This window comes from Marmota flaviventris, chromosome 1, assembly GCF_047511675.1.
Source record: "Marmota flaviventris isolate mMarFla1 chromosome 1, mMarFla1.hap1, whole genome shotgun sequence".
Lineage (NCBI taxonomy): Eukaryota > Metazoa > Chordata > Mammalia > Rodentia > Sciuridae > Marmota > Marmota flaviventris.
The window spans coordinates 2,922,074-2,940,482 of NC_092498.1; the positions used below are offsets into that span (position 1 = coordinate 2,922,074).

The following is an 18,409-nucleotide window of genomic DNA, read 5'->3' on the forward strand; positions in this document are numbered from 1 at the left end:
TTGGAAGAGCAAAAGAGCTTGGGAGGCTGAGGCAGGGAGATGGCAGGTTCAAAGCAACTTAGTGAGGCTGTAAGCAACCTAGTGAGACCGCGACTCAAAATTTTAAAAAACGAAATAAAAAGGGCTGGGGTGAGGAAAACTGCCGGAGCCTCACCAGGCCAGGGCAAAGCCAGACACAGGGCAAAGCAGGTACCCAGGTCCTAGGCCAATGATTCTTAACAGAGGCTGAAATATGGTGCCATTTTTCATGTCCCTAGATATATTTCTTTTCTTTTACCTAACATGCTTGAAATTTAAAAAGCTTTTAGGAAGACTAGCAGAATACTATTTTAAAATTGGAAAACAATGGCTTTACTGTTCTTACGTTTAATAATGAGAGAAAGGCACGTTTTTGACTTCAAGGAAAAGTTGGATTCTATTAGGCGACTCCTATCTGGTGACCGTTCAACGCTGGCCCATCATGGAATTTTTTTTCCATTTTGTCCCTGAGTGGAAAGAGCTTCCAGAATAAAAATGACACTGAATCCCAGGAAAAATTTACCCCAAATCACATAGTTCTCATCTTTTTTATAATTTTTTTTGAGAGAGAGAGAGAGAGAATTTTTTTAATATTTATTTTTTAGTTTTCGGTGGACACAACATCTTAATTTTTATGTGGTGCTAAGGATCGATCCCAGCGCCCCGCGCATGCCAGGCGAGCGCGTTACCGTTTGAGCCACATCCCCAGCCCTAGTTCTCATCTTATTAGCACTTTTTAAACAACCTGAGTTTTTGCTATTGATGCTATTGATATGTCTATGAATAGTAATGGCAGGAAATACGGGCAGAATATTTTATTTTAAATAAGAATGACTAGTTTCCATTATTCAAATTTTAGAAAGCAAAAATTAGATGCTGTGTTCACCACTATATTGTGATGTGTGGTACATGGTCCCCAAGTCCTCCCACTTTTCCTCCCAGACCTTATGATGGCCCAGCATCACCTGCTCAAAAGGACTTCCTGGCGCTTGGGGCACTGTGAGGTCAGCTGCCTGTCGCAATCTCTCTCTAAAGAAAGGTCATCCAAAACCTCCTCGGACTCTGCCCAGACACCGTTCAGTGTTTCTGATATACAGAAAACTGCAAATGTGTCAGCCTTCATTGTTCTTCATCAGAATGAGCTCTGGAGCTCTCGTTCAGATTTCTAATTATATTGTCTAATAAAACTAAGCAGTCAATGCCATTTGCATATTATATGAAGAAGTGTCAGACAACAAACTCATAGCAGTCAATTAACATAAAGGCTAATTATATATCTCATCAGCTTACAAGAGTTTCTGAATTCATGCTTCTGTTGTAGCCTAAAGCAAGGGCTTGGAATTTTCATTTCTAAATATTGACTTTTAACTAATATCAGGAATGATTCCATTTTTTATGGATGAAAAGTTAGTGATTAAACTAGATGCGATATTTGCTATAATGCAATTAAAATTTCTACATTAACTAACCCTGTAGAAAGGAAATCTTTGCAACAATGTGAAATTAATTATCAGTGCCTAAACAGGTTAAGTGCTGGTTTCTTATCTGAAGGCAACTCCAAAAGAATGATCAAGATGAGTGAAATTTGTTGGTGACTGTCAGACTGTAATGGCAGAGAGACACCCCACACAACGATTTTCAGGTCTAATTGTGCACTGTGACATAATTGTATTCCTCCCTGATTGTGATAGCTATCAAGCAAGAAATTTACTACAAGATTAACAGGGACACAGTAATGAAAAAACACGGGCAGCATCCTGTAATTGACTGTTATTAAAGTGTGTCACAGTGGCCGGTAATAAACTCCCTAGCTGCAGTGTTCTAGAGAAACCAAAGCCAGAACTTTTGTCGACTTTTTCGGTTGTAAAGTTGGGATAAGGAGATTCCCCAGCCCCCAATCCAGTGCTCACTTACTGAGCACACGGTCAATGGAAGCCTAAATGGGGGCGGGGGTGGGTGGGGGACAGACACTGCATGTACAACATATGATTTAAGTTGTAGGTGGCTTTCCAAAGTGAGAGAAGTTAGGATTTACTTTGGGGTACTCCAAGATAGCGATGAAATTATCACGGATCATTTTTTAATTTCTGACTTGTACCAAATGAGCCCACGTGCAAAAGAAATGGCAGATAAGAAAACTGCGCCAGTGAATCCTCTTCTGCCACTTCGGTAGCGATGGCGGCCTTTTCATTCATATTTTAATGAGGCTAGTATCTCCGAGGCGTCCGGGGAGGGCGGAGGCAAGGTTCCCGGAGGTTACAATAGGAGTCGCTTTATTGACAAGTACCATTCAAAATCTTCGCAGCACAGAGAGAAAGACTCAGTCTCACCCTCTTGTCCCTGTCCTTCCTGTGCTCTCAGAATCCAAAGGATCCAAGGGGAAAGAGGCTCACTCTAAGGACACTCTTTAAATTTACTGAAGGAGGTTCTGCTAAGTAGAATCATTGAAAACTCTATTCATGTACATTTAAATACTTGTATAAAGAGCCACAATGATGAGCATTTTTTTCTTAAATATTTTCTGAGGAAAAAAGCTGATGCTTTGGTATTTTAAGAGCGAAATATTTTTAATATTCAGTAAAACGACCTCTGCTAGTGTCAGGTTGGATGTGCTCCCTTTCCTGCTTACAGGACTCGGTTACATGGAGTCTTTTGAGCTAGCTGCCAGCAACCATTTCCTGCTTTTAGAGGATCTGTACTTGGCAGGGCCATCAGCCTCCCTGGACTTGGAGCATTATAGAAATCCACTATGATCCCTGGCCATCACATACGTGTGCTGAAATAGGCACAATGTTGCTTGACTCCAGTATATAAAATTATACTTTTAAAAAAAGGAAAAACAACCCACTGTGAAGTGGAAAGATTATTTTCAAAAAGTGCAACCCAGGACACAAAAGGGCTCTCAAAGACCAGTGGTGGCAGGCCTCTCACACACCAACATCGTGGTTTTGCCCAAAATGTATGGGCTCAATAATTTTTGCGCAGCTCAGAGTGTTAGGTTAGTTTAAAAATCAGGTTCTAGAGTGACCTGTACTCCACAGGCCAGGCCGGGTGTGTGAGGGGCCTGTTGGCACCCCGGGGTTAGGGGCTGGGCTTCTCACAGGCTCCAGCCCCCAGACCGGTCCCCATCCCCCCAACCATCAAGTCTGTTTGCTTTCCCGTTGGGCGAAGAGGGGGAAGTGGGAGGGAGAGAGAATGGATTTCTTGATTACAGTTAGATTTTTTTTTTTTAAATCAAAGAGTCCACTCTTCACTTTCAAGTAAAATGCTGCTTCTTACACCCAGGAAGTATGAATATATTGGTATGCGTCAGATAAGGAAGGATACTCGGAACACGTGCGCTGCAGGAAAACCCGCCCACGATCATTCTGACTTGGTGTGATTTAAGAATTCACCTCTGCATTGTGTAACTTTCCCAGTGAACGATACATGTTTACTCCTTGGTTTCCGTCAGTCATAAAGCAGATTTAGATAGGTTTGTGGGCCTACGTATATCTTGTTACAACTTGCAAAGTTCGAAGGGCATGGTAAAGGCGTGAGTAAAACACCGGCATGCACCAGTTTTTGACAGCAGAGGTGTTTAACAATTAAGGCAGTTAGGAGTTAAAAACTTGGTATTTGAGCGAGAACCAGGGGCTGCAGCGTGTCCTAGCACAACCAACTCTTGGACTGCAAACGAGGACGCACGGGCCTGCGAGCAGCTCGCGCTGCCTCCCGCCGCCGGGGACGTTACCTGTGCACGCGAGGTGCAGCTGGTGGGTGGTGGCGGTTTCCTCTTAGGCTCTCCTCTTCCCGTGTTCCTTTCAGAATGTTTGTACAGGGCTGATTCCTTATTGAAACGGGGGCCGACGGTGGCGACACCGGGGTGGTTTATAATCGCCCGGGTCTGCGCCACACAAACCCCCGCGCCCTGCGCTTTCATGTTAATTCCGCCGCTCTGGCTGATGAGATTTGCGGCCAGATGGCGGTGAAGCGCGGAGACCCTTTGTGCGCCCCGAGCGCGCCTGTGAATGTCGCGCGGTCGCTGGCACCGGAAGGGTTCACACTGCGTGTGAAAGGGGACAAAGGAGCCTGGATATATCAACACTGCAGAGACCGAGTTCATTTGTGATGCAGTCCCTTTCACCGCGGTTGTCATGCAAACTTCCTACTTTGATCAGCGGAGGGTGGAGAGGGAGAAAGCCCGCAAAGCCGCGGGCCGGGCGCGGGCCGGGCGCCCTTGGCGGCTCCACGCCCCCTTCCGGAAGGAGCCGCGGGGACGCAGCCTGCTGCACCTTGACCTGTCTAGACGGCCCGAAGGGTTTTGTCTCGGTTACCAAGGGCGCGGGGTGCTCTTTGACCCACGCCCAGGGCGGAGGTGGCGGCCAGAGGGCCCCGGGACCCTCGCCGCACCCCGGAGGGAGAGGGGCGCCAGCGTTCCCAGCCCGCGCACCCCGCGCACCCCGAGCACCCCGCGGGCTGCAGCCGAGCGCGCTGACGCGGAGCGCGAAACTTCTGGTTTCCCCTGCGAGCGGGTGCAGAGTTCCCGGGCAAGAGCGCGTGTCTCTCTCTCTCTCTCTCTCTCTCTCTCTCTCTCTCTCTCTCTCTCTCTCTCCCTCCCCCGCCCCACTCCCTCTCTAGATAGATAGATAAACAACTGTCTTCTGTGCTTCAAGCTTTTTTTCTGCATGTTCAATGACTTTTTTTTTTTTTTTTTTAGGAATTATATGCGTAGGTATAGTTTCCAGATCTTTTTTTTCTGTCCTCTTTTGAATATACTTTTCCCTACTAAAATTTAAGCTGACCTTAAATTATGTAAATAACGGAGCTGAGACGCTGTGTTCAGACGTGGACGCTTTGCAGCAGCGGGGTCATGCATTCCCGCGCGCCCGCTGGACCATCTTCACTTGGGTCAGCGTGAAGGCGAGTGACCTGCACGCCGTGCTTCTCTTCACAGGTCCCCCTGGCCCAGTCCGAGGCATTCCTGACGGACCTTCTGGATAAAGTGTGTGAGCGAATGAACGATTACCAGCTAGAGGAAGACCCGGTAACTAAAAAGAAAACTTTCAAGAGATACGCGCCAAGGAAAGGAGAAAAAATATACAAAGAATATAAAAAGTTCTATTTTTATTCTGATGCCTACAGACCTTTGAAATTTGCGGTAAGCTCTCTTTTTTTAAGAAGAATTATTTAATGCGTGAGCCTGTTTTTGGTACTTTTTTTTTTTTTTTTTTTTTGTCCTTCCCACTCTTTAGCTGTGGCTGAGTTTCAAGACACTGAACAGCAAGGTACACATTGAAACGTCACCCTGCCACACTTGGTGTCCTGCTCTGAGAAGTGTTAAGTGTGCACTCCCCAACTTGCCTTTCACGGGAGGGCTTGTGGTCTCTGGCAGTCAGTGGACAGACTGAGTGATATCTTACATCAGCTGCTGTCCCCCAACCCCTGTGACTGTAAGACAGTTTGCAGTGTTTGCCTAGGACCACTCTGCTGTGTAGGGAGACCTTAGCCTGCCCTGTTGGAAGCGGGGGTCTCACAGATGAGCACATAAGGCGTCGGGAGCTGTGGGTTCTAGGTTAAAATCCAAATGAAAACAAATATTGTTTTCAAATATTTTATAGCCACGTGATAAAGGAGAGTGATGTAATCATCCCCCACTCAAGGCTTCAACGAAGAGTTATTTTCCTGAGGTAGCACAAGTATTCCAGCACAAACTGAGTTAAATAAAAGCTTAGGTATGATATTTGGCATAATGCCAAATTTCCTTCCAGTATAATATTTATTTTACATAAATGCTGGCCTGTCTTGCAAGAATGTGCCTGGCAAAATATTATGGCAGTATATTTCCCTTTACTTAATACGGTTGAATCCCACAGTGATGGGCAAGCCTGCTTTAAAAAATGTATTAAGTTTACGCATTGGCCAAAATGTCAGGCTCGCCGAAACCCTGAAGTGAGGGAAGTAGCTGACATTTGAAGATTTCATTTTAATTAAAAGATGAGGACAATAATTCAGAGTTAAACATATTGTGGAATAGGAATGGCAGTGTTACTGGGGGTATTTCACAGGTTCTTAATAAACACATTATGGTGAAATTTAAATATTTTAACTGCTGTTTAAAAATTTTAGAAACTTGTTTAGTGAACTCAGAAAATGATTTCCAAGACTACTGAATGCCCTTCAGTAATGTCACCATTCCTAAAATTGTCACCTGGTCATTCTTTAATGAAGGAACATACCTCAGTAGAAATTTAAGATTTTCAGTTGCAGAGGCAAATTTGAGCTCCTTCTTCTCTGAAATGTCATTTTTTCTCTCTCTCTCTCTCTTTCTCTCTCTCCCTTCTTTCATTTCTTTCTGGAACCCTAAATGAGATTTCAGGTGGATCTATAAATGCTCTGAAAAGACCCTCTCCTCAGTAAAGCCAGCAGGTTCTCCAAAGTGAAACTGAAGAAGTGTTTGTTCTGATGGCTGAGAAGCCGTCATAGTTTCTACACTTTCAAACCACAAAATGGATTATCATGTTGAATTGGAAGGAAACTGGTTTCACCATTTCAAGGAGTTGTGTTCTTTAAAATGTGTTTAAAAATAGAGTTCCCAGATCTCAGCGCCTTAGCTAGGAAGCCCACCTCTTCCTGTGCCTGGCCTTCTGACTTTAGGAAGAGAAATAAATAGGAAGAAGTTGTTTCCTTCTTCAAGTCCCATGTCTTTCAGCTCCACTAATCATTTAGTTAAGTCCCAGGAAAATGATGCCATTAATGTTCTGGGAAGAGGGTTAATCCAACGCAATGATGTATTAAACCCAAGGACCAAGAGAAGGGGCCCACCTTGGCCACAGCTTTCCTGTGTGTCGCTAATACTGTGGAGCTAAGCCCTTCCTGGGCAGCAGCCCCGCCAGTGTGTGTACACATGTGCTGTTATTATGTTTCTGCAGTGCGAAACCATAATAGAAGAGTACGAAGATGAAATACTCTCACTTATCGCCCAGGAGGCACACTCTCTAGCTGACAAGCTGTGCAGTGAGGAATCAGGTACTGTGTCTGATGGAACATGTGTGCGCAGCCGCTCACCCCGCTCGACAAACGTCTTGTTTGTCGACTGAGCCTTGCTGCCTCCCTGTGAGCCGGGCTCTGACATGGGCTTCTGGGGTCTCCGCTGCATCAGACACCCGGGAGGGAAACATGTCCCTGGAAACCACGGGGCTGTGCCGCTTTCCTCGTCCTCCCTCCCCTGCGTTCAAAGGAAGGCAAACCCTTTTCCAGTGGTCACCACGAAGCCCATTCAGACTTAGATGTCTGGCTTCAAAGCATTTGGTTAAAAAAAATTAAAAATTGGATTTTCCATCCTGTCTCTGGAAAGGAGAATCTCTTTGTGACTGAAGTATTTGCTTCAGCAGAAGTTGGGATTCCTTATTTTGTAGGAAAAATTTTAAAGTTTTTGTTTGTTTGTTGGGGGGGGGGCTGGATTCTTTTTTTCCAGATTCCTTTTCCAGAGTTATCTTCATCTTAAAAGTGTTTTTCTGGATCAGAGGGTGGCAAATAATAAGCCTCGTCTTCTTAGACATCACCCCAACACTCTCCTCCAGTCAGAAGCTGGAGGAGAGGGAGCAGATGGCCATTTGCTGTGTACCAAGGCGAAGCCTGTTGCCCCTGGCCCTGTCGTAGGTGGCTGGCCACTCACCCGGTCAGATCACTTTGACATTCGTCTAACATGGTTCAGGGATGTGGTTCAAGTTGTGCATTCTTTTCAGATATCTTTGGGAAGGAAATGAACGGACATATAGGAAGACAGCAATTTAAAACCAGTGGAGTGCTTTCTAAGATGTGGGAGTGTGAGACGTTTAGCATTTAGCCACGTTTACAGGAAAGCCTGACATACACGTGTCCATTCTATCAAGTTTAGGGCCAGCTCTTAAAATGATAGTTACTGCACATTTGGAGATAAATATTGCTGTTGTCAAAAGTTACTAGGCAAGGTCACAAATCCCCTACTAACAACATGAAACTTTCCTTACTAAGTAGACAATTGGGTTGTCTTCTGTTTAAAAGTCCAGTTTCAGTACAAGTTTGCAGATGAATGCAGTGAAATGACATGGTGATTCTTCAGCAGTCTGAGTTTCCTCATTGACATTAGACATTTAATGTGCGGTGTAGGAACTTCACATAAGTCCACAGCCTGCCTTCCCAGAGAAAGTTTCTTTCAAGATTCTCAGACAATCCAGCCACACAGATTTGCACTAAGATGCCAGCACAGATGGGGTGAGGAGTGCTCAAAATTCTTGTTTTCCTGTTGCCCCTCTGAAGGGTCTGGACTTATCAGAATTGTCTGTAACAAACGCAAGTAATCCCCCCCCCCCATGAAGTCCTACTCAGACCTTCCAGGGAGTCTGGAGAGTGTCACCCTCTGTCTACTGCAGTTGTCTCCCCCAAGTCCATATTCTGGGGAAAACAGTGGTCCCAAGTGCAGCAGCTGGACTTGGTTTCAATAACATTAACAATCTCTCTTTGTTCCTTCTACATAATTTAAATTGGAAATCAAAATTAATATCAACCTTGAAAAAAGCAAAAGCTTATGGAATAAACCTAAGCTATACACAGTATTGCTGGTGTGAGATAAAACACCAGATAATTCTTAATTTGCATTTGTTTTTTATAAAGCCACTTCCTCCTACAAGCGGGAGTATTGAGAGGAAGAGGTGCCACTCAGCAGTGGGAGTCTCCCAGCACTGCTGATGAGGCGGAGAGGGTCCTCTCAGGCCATGTCCCCGTGAAGCGCTCTGTCAGTGTTGAAAACCATCCCTAAGTTAAAAATGGAGGATGTCCTCTCCTTAAAAACAGACTAGAAACCTACTGCCGATGTCAATACCACAAGTGCAAGGTGGAGAGTGTTTTCAGACGTGAACCTTCTCACAGGAAAAATTAAAGGCACACCCCAATGATACAAATTCCAAGGGAGGACGCGGTGGCAGTAGAGAAGTGAGTCCTGTCAACTCACTGGGGTGGTTTCCTTGACTGTGTGAAGGGTGAGGCTTCCCATCACAGAACTCCAGGTGCACTGGCCCCCCACCTGCAGTACAGGTGCAGTGAGTCTCCCCCCGAGCAGGCTGTACCTGCTGTTTGGGAAAGGGCTTCCTCTGCCACAGCTTCACCATGCCTTGCTCTCCGTGGCTGGAATGGCATTTTAAAGAGGTGAATGTGTGTGTTGGAAGTCATAGAAACTGCATTAACAAATAACTCTTTACTGAGCGTGTACTACATGCCAGACACTATACCAAGAGTGGGTAAAATGCTCACTTGCTGTTTTTAGGGAGATCAGTAATTATTAGAAAATAGATGCTTCTACAACTCAAGAGTGGATGGAAGTTTACTGTCTGTATTTAATAGGCACTTTGCATATATGTGAATTTTGCCTTTTTCAATTTACCGTAGATTGTTTAACTTCTCTTGTTAAGAGTTATACGTGAGCAAATGGGGCCACATCCACAGATTCTCCAAATGTTAAGGTCTGAACATTCACCCCCCCCAACACAAAAATAAATGGGGAATAATGGAGAAAACAGGTGTCTAAGATGGCCACGTTTGAATGAAGAAACAGCAAACAGTGAGATTTCATAAACGTGTGTCAGCTTTGATGATAAGACGAGTCTCAGAGAAGGCTGCAGATTGCATGGCCCATGCATGCCCCTGCAGTTAGGACTGGGTAGAACGTGGGTTGCCCTTGGGGTGAGAGTAACAGGGGTTCTTCCTCACAGTCTCTCTTTTTTCTAGGCAAAATTAAAAGTAAGTTCATTAGATTTTCTGGGTGGAATGTTCTGTGGCATTTAACCCAGGCTTCACCAGATGGTCATTTTGATGTCTTGAAGTGGAAATGATTAAAATCTTAAAAAGATCTAGGGTGCAATTTAAAGTACAACTGCATCCACTGGAGGTGGAAAGCAGACTGCTACAGAGCCCGTGTGGCTGGTTCCTCTTAGGTCTGTGCAGGTATTTGTCAGACAGACTGTGTGGAGAGTTGAAAGAGAAATGCATAAATATATTCTGAATATATTACTTTTACTTTGAGAGCAAATCTTAAACACTGAAAAATATAACAACTGTAGAATTCGCCACATGCCCATCTTTAATGTAATATATGAAATAAGATATCAAGAATGTAGAACTGTTTAGCTTACAATTAACTTAAAAGTATTCTCACTTTGTTGTCTAGTCTTCCTAACCTAAATGGCAAGACCTTAAAATATAAAATATAAAATAATTACCTTTAAAGGCTAGCACATTTCCAACAAACTCTGTGGCTAACAGAATCCACAGTCTTTCTTTTTTCAAAAAAAATTTTTATTTGCTCTTTTTAGTTATACATGACAATAGAATGTATTTTGACATATCACACATACATAGAATATAACTTCCCATTCTTGTGGTTGTATACATGATGTGGAGTTACACTGGTCGTGTATTCACATATGAACATAGAATCCATAGCCTTTCTAAATGGAATCGGCATTAATCGCTTTCAATTGTAAAAGCAGTAGGAATCACAATACCTAACTGGCTCTCACATTACATGCCCAGGGCACTGCGGCCCTTCCCAGCTGTGGACACTGTCTAAATGGTCTTCTTTAAACACTCCCTTGCTCCTGGGTGAGTTGCACAATACCTGGCCTTGCTTTAGAGTACTCCAGCCAAGACAGATGGGAAGACGAGCGGAGCACAGCACCGATCGGCCGCTGTGGAAGCCGGGCTTGGGGTGTGGGGAATAGATTATGCTCTACTTTTGTGCACAGAGACAAAATTAAAAGTAACTTCACTAGATTTTTTTCTGGGTGGAATGTTCTGTGGCATTCCCACAATAAAAGTTCAAAAATGCACTCCCGCCATCATGTAGTGTTTGTGGGATGTAAATGACTAAATTGCTGGTATCTAATTGATAGTGATGGTTTCTAATTATTTTTTCAGGTATTTGTGGAACTTCTGCTAATCATACAGAACTCTAGGCATGACATAACCACTGGTAGAGAAGAGCAGAGTCCCAGTAAAAGGTCAATGTCTGCGTTCGTGTCTGCATGTCTCTCGTGCTGAGAAGTTTCGTCTTGTTCGTACCGTGCTTGATTTTGCTTTGAAAATCTGTTGTTTGGCATCATGACAAACCCAAGTCTTCTTGTAGGTGAAGCTGAGGACTTCAGAAAACCTCAATTCCTTGCAGATCTGCATGCAACAACCTTAGCAATAAAGCATTAGATCTGGCTATGGGAAAGAACTGAGGCCACTTCATAAACTAAAAAGGGATTCAATGATCTCTACTGTGATTTCTAGTAAATGCATGCACACATAGACAGGCACAGTATGCTATTTGGTAAGAACTTGGTTTCTCAAATACTTGATTGGCAACAAATTTAGGGAAACCTATTGCAAACTTACTTAAAATTTGATATTCTGGAGGGTTCTATATGGTGTTCAAAGGAACAAACCCACTTTTATCATGAATGAAATTTTAATGTCTAGAAATACATTTTAAAACATTGGCTCTAAAATTTAATGGAAGGCAAAAAATGTATACTTTTTATAGTGAACGGTTATTACATTGGTCTCTCTTGACCATGTATTCTGAGTCCAAATGGCTTGAAAAGTGCATATATGATGACATCGTGTATTTAAAGATGGTGCAGTGACCATGCCTCGTGCTGTGGACTCTCCCAGGCTGCATTCCTCAGGCTTCTCTGCTAACATTCAGAGTGTGGCTTTTACTACGGAACATCCCGCCATTCTCCTGCCAGGGATCCTTTCGTTTGGCGGTGTGGAGATGGAAGGGTGGTGGGATGTGGTGGGAAGTTACCTTTGACTGAATTTGATATAACACAAAGTGTAATGTTCTTGGGTATTTTGTTGTCCCTGTTAAATTTACCTTCACTGGAATCCAACTTTATTCTGCCTGTTAGGGTGTAATCTACACCTGTTTTAGTCAATAAATCCTCATTGTTGTCAGTGAGAATTGAGTGGGCAGCATGATGCAAATTCTATACCAAGAAGGTGGAAACTGTATCGCCACGTTGTTACATAGTCCCCTAGAAAGTACACGGTTCACACTTCAACCAGCTCTTCAGCAGGAAACGATACTTCAATTTAGGAGAATTTACCAAAATGAGGAGAAGCGGTTTCCATTTTCTCGCCCATCTCCAGTCTTATTAAAAGGCAGATTCTTAAGTTACTGTGACTCGTTTATCTGGGATCCGAGGAAGTGGGTGCTGTCTTGCTGGGCCTGCCCGTGGAGTCTGCACAGCCCACGTAACCACGGACCTGCTCTCCGCTGACTCGCAGTGGAACCGAGTTTAAGAGCAGCTGCTTGCACCATCTCTCAGCAAGGTGTAAGAAGCTGTGGTTTAAAACAGTCTGTCCCGTTCCGAAGCCTACCTCTGAGGTTAATGAGGCTTCTGAAGCAGGGAGTTGCAGCCCTGGCCTACGTGGTTCTCTTGGTGTGTGCGCTGAACAGAAGGTGATTTCTTACATACAAGGGTCGTCATGGGAGCAGGCTGGTGACGGCAGTTAAGTCAGCCTTGGTGAAACAGGTGACGTTGTAATTGCAGAAGTGCCACAGCCCTGACTTCCACCCTCAGTAATCACTAAAAGTTCTCAAATATGGGAGTTAAGAAAGGGCAGGCTCCTGCTCCAGCTAGACACTGTGGTCAGCTTTTCCTCCCAGGGGCTGTTCCACTGATGCTGATGCTTTGAGCAGAGAGAACAGGGAACCTCGACTCTAACAAATAGCCAAGTTTCGCCAAATATGGCTTTCCAGATTTTTTTCTTGGACTTCCCAGTAAAACAGTCTTGTAGCCTACAATATTTTTGATATCTGGTGACCTGCATATTTTTTCTTTCCAGAAGCTTTTTCCAATGCAGGTCTAACCTGCATTGCTGGTTAGACGGAGTGATAGCACCCACAGCGCTGCACTCCCTACGTGCGCAGGTCTCTCTGGGTCCTCTGGGTGCTGGGAGGCTGTGCTGCTTTTGCTGATGAGCGAGACTGGCTGTTCTCCCTAGCACCCTCCTAACCACATTCCTGCCTTTTAAGTGGCAAAGTAAATTAAAAAGCCAGGGTGGATGAAAACCCCAAAACAAAACCAAAGGAAAGGCAGTAACACCTAGGGTGTGAGAGGAGAGTTTCTCAGAATCCATGGGAACAAACCTAAAAAAAAAAAAAAAAGGAGAGAGAAAAAGAGAAAAGAAAGAAAAAACAAAAAGACAGAATCCCTGGAGAAGCAAGAAGCACACTGCTGGGGGCTGGGGATGTGGCTCAAGCGGTAGCGCGCTCGCCTGGCATGCGTGCGGCCCGGGTTCGATCCTCAGCACCACATACCAACCAAGATGTTGTGTCCGCCGAAAACTAAAAAAAATAAATAAATAAATATTAAAAAAAAAATTCTCTCTCTGTCTCTTTAAAAAAAAAAAAAAAGCACATTGCTGGAGGCTCTTATGAAGACAGTGAGAGGAGGAGGCATGTTTGGGCCAGAGGCTTCAAGCGGGGCTTCCAAGGGATGGTTTGCTTGGGTCTCTGTGAAGACTCACGTGGACCTGTCCTCAAAGGCCACAGCGCAGAGGGAGGCAGCACACCTTTGTGGACCACTAGACGGTGGGAATCAGCAGAGACCAGCCAGTCCATGTCCCTAAGGAGTGGACGTGGACTCAAGTCCACACCCCAAACAGGAAGGAACAATGCTTTATTTATGAAGATAAGCCCTGAAAAACAGAGAGCTCCAGTCACTAGCTCCTGTAACTTTATACCTGTTTCTCAGCTTAGGTTGATGTTTAGTCACATGTGTGATAGCTTTACCTAAATAGAAAAGTTCAGACTACATCTCACTCTTAAAATTCAGAATGTAATGAGATATGAGGAGAAATCATTCTTTGGTGTGATTCTGTGGTCTGGTTTTAAAGTTCACACAGTTCTGTGAGCTGATCTTGAATGTGTGGAAGCTCACTCGATAGATACTGCCTAGTTTGGTACCAAGAAGCGTGAACATCGACACTAGGTCCCCACAGGACAGATGCACCTGTTAGATACAGTGTGTTTTTGCCGATTCTCCACCTACACTTCAATTCCTCTTTATAAGGTCCTTTTCTTTTCTTCTGTACTGGTGATGGAACCCAGGGAGGCTCTGCCATCGAGCTACACCCCAGTCCTTTTTATTTTGACAAGGTCTCCCTAAGTTGCTGAGGCTGGCCTTGAACTTGCGATCCTCCTGGCTTAGCCTCTGGAGTTGCCAGGATTACAGGTGTGGGCCGCTGTGCTTGGCTCCCTTAATAAGTTTCTTACGATCCTCAGGTTATTTGCTTTTAAGAGCAAAGAACCAAGTGGATAAAAAGATCAAACTCCATAAATGAGATTTAAATATGGAAATCATAGCAGCTATTTGTCCTTAAGCCCTCCAGGAAAGAATAACTACACTGTAGGGTCCCCTCCCAGAGCTGTACTGGTGGCCCCTCCCTGCCCCTGCACCTGCTGAGGAGAAAAGGACCACTCTGTCGTCCATTCTCTTGATTTGAGCAAAGGAGATGTGGATCGCGCTTGATACAGAACTGGCTCATTCGCCGGCAAGGTCATCGCCAGAAGGGTGGGCTTTTGTGAAGAAGGCTATGAACATGGAGTCTGAGACGCAGGCAACCCTTACCTTTTGGGTCCTCCAGGAAAGTCCAGAAATGGATGGTGGATGGACGGTAGGTGGAAAGAAGACTAGATACCCTGGCCTACAAATACACACACATCTAGGTAAAGGAAATCCCGGCCAAGGAAGCCGGCCAGGCTCTGAAGCCTCAGGCTGGAGACTCGAGAGAAATGGTGCTTGGAAAGTTCTTCAGTTCCTTACAGAAAACACAACATTTCTACACTCCTTGTTATCACAAGATTCCCACTAAAGGGAAAAATCTGTCCTGTAAATTGCAGTACAAATAGAAAACATTCTACCCCACAACAACAAGATATTTGCAAACAGTCTATTAGGCATTTTCTGGAAAGCAAAAATGCTCCCAGTCTACAGTGAAAGGGCACCAGCACCTTATCGTCCGTGTTGTCATCGTAGAGCAGGGACTTCCAGGACCCGGGCAGACAAGCTGTATCCCCAAACACAAGAGCACAAAGCCAGAGCCCAAACAATGGACAGGCAATTAAATAGGCCCCGGGTGGGGAGGCCTGTGTCCAGGCTTGGTCCACCCTTGCTGCACCTCAGGGGCCCACGCAGCCTGCCCCGGGAGCTGTCGGGGTCCTGGGGCTCGTCTCGGATGTTGACTCACGGCTACCAGAGGAAGGTGGGCTTGGCAGCCGAGCCCTGGGTGCCAGTGTCAGGCGGTGGGGCAGGCCTGGGGCACAGGAAGACCCAGGAGTGACAAGTAACAGGGTGACACCAGGTTCAGCCTGCACAGCCAGCAAGGCTGGCACCTGGACTGGCAGCTGGCTCCCGACACCTGACCCCTAGGGAAAGGGTTTGCCTGCATGCGTTTTGAACAAGTGGGAATTCCTCCACAGCAGGCTGTCTGAAAGGGCCAGCAAAGGAAGACCGTAGCCCCCAGGTGACGCCACCAGAGCAGAAAGGGAGGTCTTGACGAGGTGATCTCCATCGTCTGTAGAAACCATCCTGGTGGCCCAGCCGCCCCTCATCACAGGGCCCCAAAGCACCTCGGAGCCCCCTGGCTTGGAGAGGAGAGCAGAGCACCAAAGAATGGATGATTCAATCTGTTCTGAAATGGACCCTATTTAAAGCAACATGGTGGAAAGACGGCAAATTCTCATACAAATGCTGGTCCTCAAGGGTTGAGTTTCTAGACCTTCAGGTGGACACAGCCTCACACTGCCTCTAAATGCGACCGAAGCCCTGATGACGTAGTAAGGCCTCAGTGCCCGGGCGGCAGGTGTGGGGGAATCCTTGTGTCTTTTACGACAGGGGCTGCTCCTGGTGGTGCCAGCCCTGGGCCGACTTTGAGAGCCAAAGGCCCCTGGAAAGCCCCTTGACCCCGGCCCAGGCTGCAGAGCCTAGCGGCTCAGGCTGGCGCGTGGCCCTTCTCTGCTACCCGACAGGCACCCACAGCGCTGCCTGGAGTCCTGCAGAGGGGCAGCCCTGACGGGGTAGGCCGGCTGCCGCACCCTGAGAGCTGCGCAGGTGACTCCTGCGGCCTGAGAAGGAACGCACCTGGGTCTGGCCTATAAGAAACGGTTTCCTTCTACCTGAGGAGCGAGTCTCACGTCCAAGAAAACCTTCTAATTACTGGTGACTTACTCCCGAGGAAGGTAGGTTCCTCTGGTGTACAGTTAAGTACCTCGCCACCTCCTCCACCTCCAGGCAGGAGGCAGGGACCAGGGAGCCGCCTGCCTACAGCAAGCAAAGCCGGGGGCCCGCTGGAGCCTGGCAGGACCCGGGCAGCCCTTTGCTGCTGTGCTGCTGGGCGCCCTACTGCCCGCTTCCTGCTCTGAGCTGTTCTCAAGGGCGCGGGCTGTCCTTGCAGGTCAATGTGGTCTCCGAGGAGCGAGCGCAGTGGCAGGCTCACAAAGCCTGTCTGAGGAGGAGCGAGGGCCACCTCCTCTCCTCCCGTTTGTTCTCTCATTGATCTGCACCTCGGAAAAGCCCTGAGCACAGCTTTGGGCGCTCCTCGTAGGTCGTAAATCCGAGCGTCATATTCAGATCTGAGTTATCACTGGGCCGCAGCCGGAGAAGGCTTCCCTGGAAGTCGTGTGGGTGTGGCCGGCCCTGAACAGCCTGCCAGAGGGCAGCCCACAGCAGCCGGCCCAGGCCCTGAGGTGGTCGGGGTCTTCCTGCAGCACTGGGTAGCAGTCGAAGGCTCAGTGACAGTCGCCAATAAGGTCCCGCTTTGTTTAATTCTTCGCTTGAAGGACTTAAACGCCCCACAGCTCTGGGTGCCCACGCCCAGGAATCTGAGACAAGGCCTCTCCTACGCACACTGTCCCTTTGTCCTGCTTGGCTCTGTGCTCACGTGGGTGCATGTTCACCAGGTGTGGAAAGACCGGTGCTGGGTCCAGGAAGGATGTGAAGAACCACAGACTGGGCCAGGAAGTCCTTTCGGGGCAGGAACCTCCTAGGTCACACTGGGTGTGATGACCTCAGCAGCCAGGCACACGCAGGGGTGGGACAGCACAGAGAGACCGAGCAAGGATTTAACACGAAGGAGGGAGCTCTCCCCACACTGGACAGCCACCCCCCTGCGGTAGCAGAGTCATGCGGAGGAGGGTGGAGGCCGGAGGAGGCCCAGGCTGCAGAACAGGGACAGCACTGCCAGCACCTGGCTGGGAGTCTCGGGGGCGATGGTGCCTGTGGTCAGGGCCAGCAGGAGGAACTGAGACCTGTCCCCAGGAGAGGCAGTGCTGGATCCCTCTAAGTCTCCTGTTCTGTGGAGGAAAGAGCCATGTCAGAAAGCCCAGGGACGGACGTGCAGGAGGGAGAGGAGGGACACCCTCTCCTCGGCTGCCACCCTGACCGCTTTGCTCCTGGGCTTCTCCCTGGTCAGACGTCGTCCTGAACCCCACACTAAGGTATTTCCCTGTGCTGTGTGACCCGCTCTCCTGACTCCAGGTCGGTTCTTGGCTTTTCAGAGGACTGGGAGAGGGGGGCGGGGGGCGTGCCGCCCCCAGGAAGCCGCGTGCACTGCAGGGGCCGTGCGTGCAACTGGATGTGCCTGGGCAGTGCCTCCTGAGGGCTCCTGGGCGAGGAGCTTGGGGAAGGGTTCCACGTGCCTTTGCTGATGTCAGTGGAGGGGAACACTTCACTGTTTTCCAGCCGGTCCCCGCAGTCCCCAGTGAAGGTGCGGAGGAGCCTGAGCCCTGCTCCGGGGTTGCACGTGCTCCGCCGCTGTCTCCTCCAGGCATGGCCCTGTTCTCCCTCCCGAGGACCACGTGGGCGAGTCCATCGCGGCCAGTGCGCGCTCTTTTGTTGGGGAATATGTTTTGATACTGGCTCCTTCTCTTCCATTCATCCAGAGGACTCACGCTCTGTCACCTAAGGGTCTCCCTCACCTGGATGGGGACATCCAAGGACACTCTCAAAGGCCCTTCCTGGGCTCCTTCCAGGACCTGGCTGTGGGTGTGGGGCCTTGGGTCCTCTGAATACTTTGGAGGCCTGGACATGCCAGAGGCCCTCCACTGCTCCGTCTGTGCCTTGCAGACCTGCGAGGAAGGACCAACCTCCTCATCTTGGATTTCTTTCTTTAAAATCTGATCCAACAAAACAAAAAATGCAAAAAACCCTCTATTTTTCTTATAAGTAAAAAGGAATATGTGTATTTAGAAAATGTAGATTCAGAAAATAATGAAACAACTTGTCTGCAGCCCATGTCCAGGTGACTGCCTGTGTCCTGTGCATGTGGGTACCCAGGCTGTGCCAGTGTGAGCGGCGTCACTTGCCGACTGTGTGGGGCTGGG

At 47.4% G+C, this 18,409-nt stretch overlaps 1 protein-coding gene across 1 annotated transcript in view; it reads left to right on the forward strand.

Annotated features, from left to right (window-relative positions):
• Cnpy1 (canopy FGF signaling regulator 1) overlaps positions 1 to 10,988 on the forward strand; it is a 34,970-nt gene extending 23,982 nt beyond the window's left edge. The window contains exons 2-4 of the mRNA XM_071606065.1: positions 4,955 to 5,158; positions 6,930 to 7,026; positions 10,951 to 10,988. Of these exons, the coding sequence (XP_071462166.1) occupies positions 4,955 to 5,158; positions 6,930 to 7,026; positions 10,951 to 10,988 (339 nt within the window). The remainder of the gene's footprint in view (positions 1 to 4,954; positions 5,159 to 6,929; positions 7,027 to 10,950) is intronic.
• The last annotated feature ends 7,421 nt before the right edge of the window (positions 10,989 to 18,409 follow it).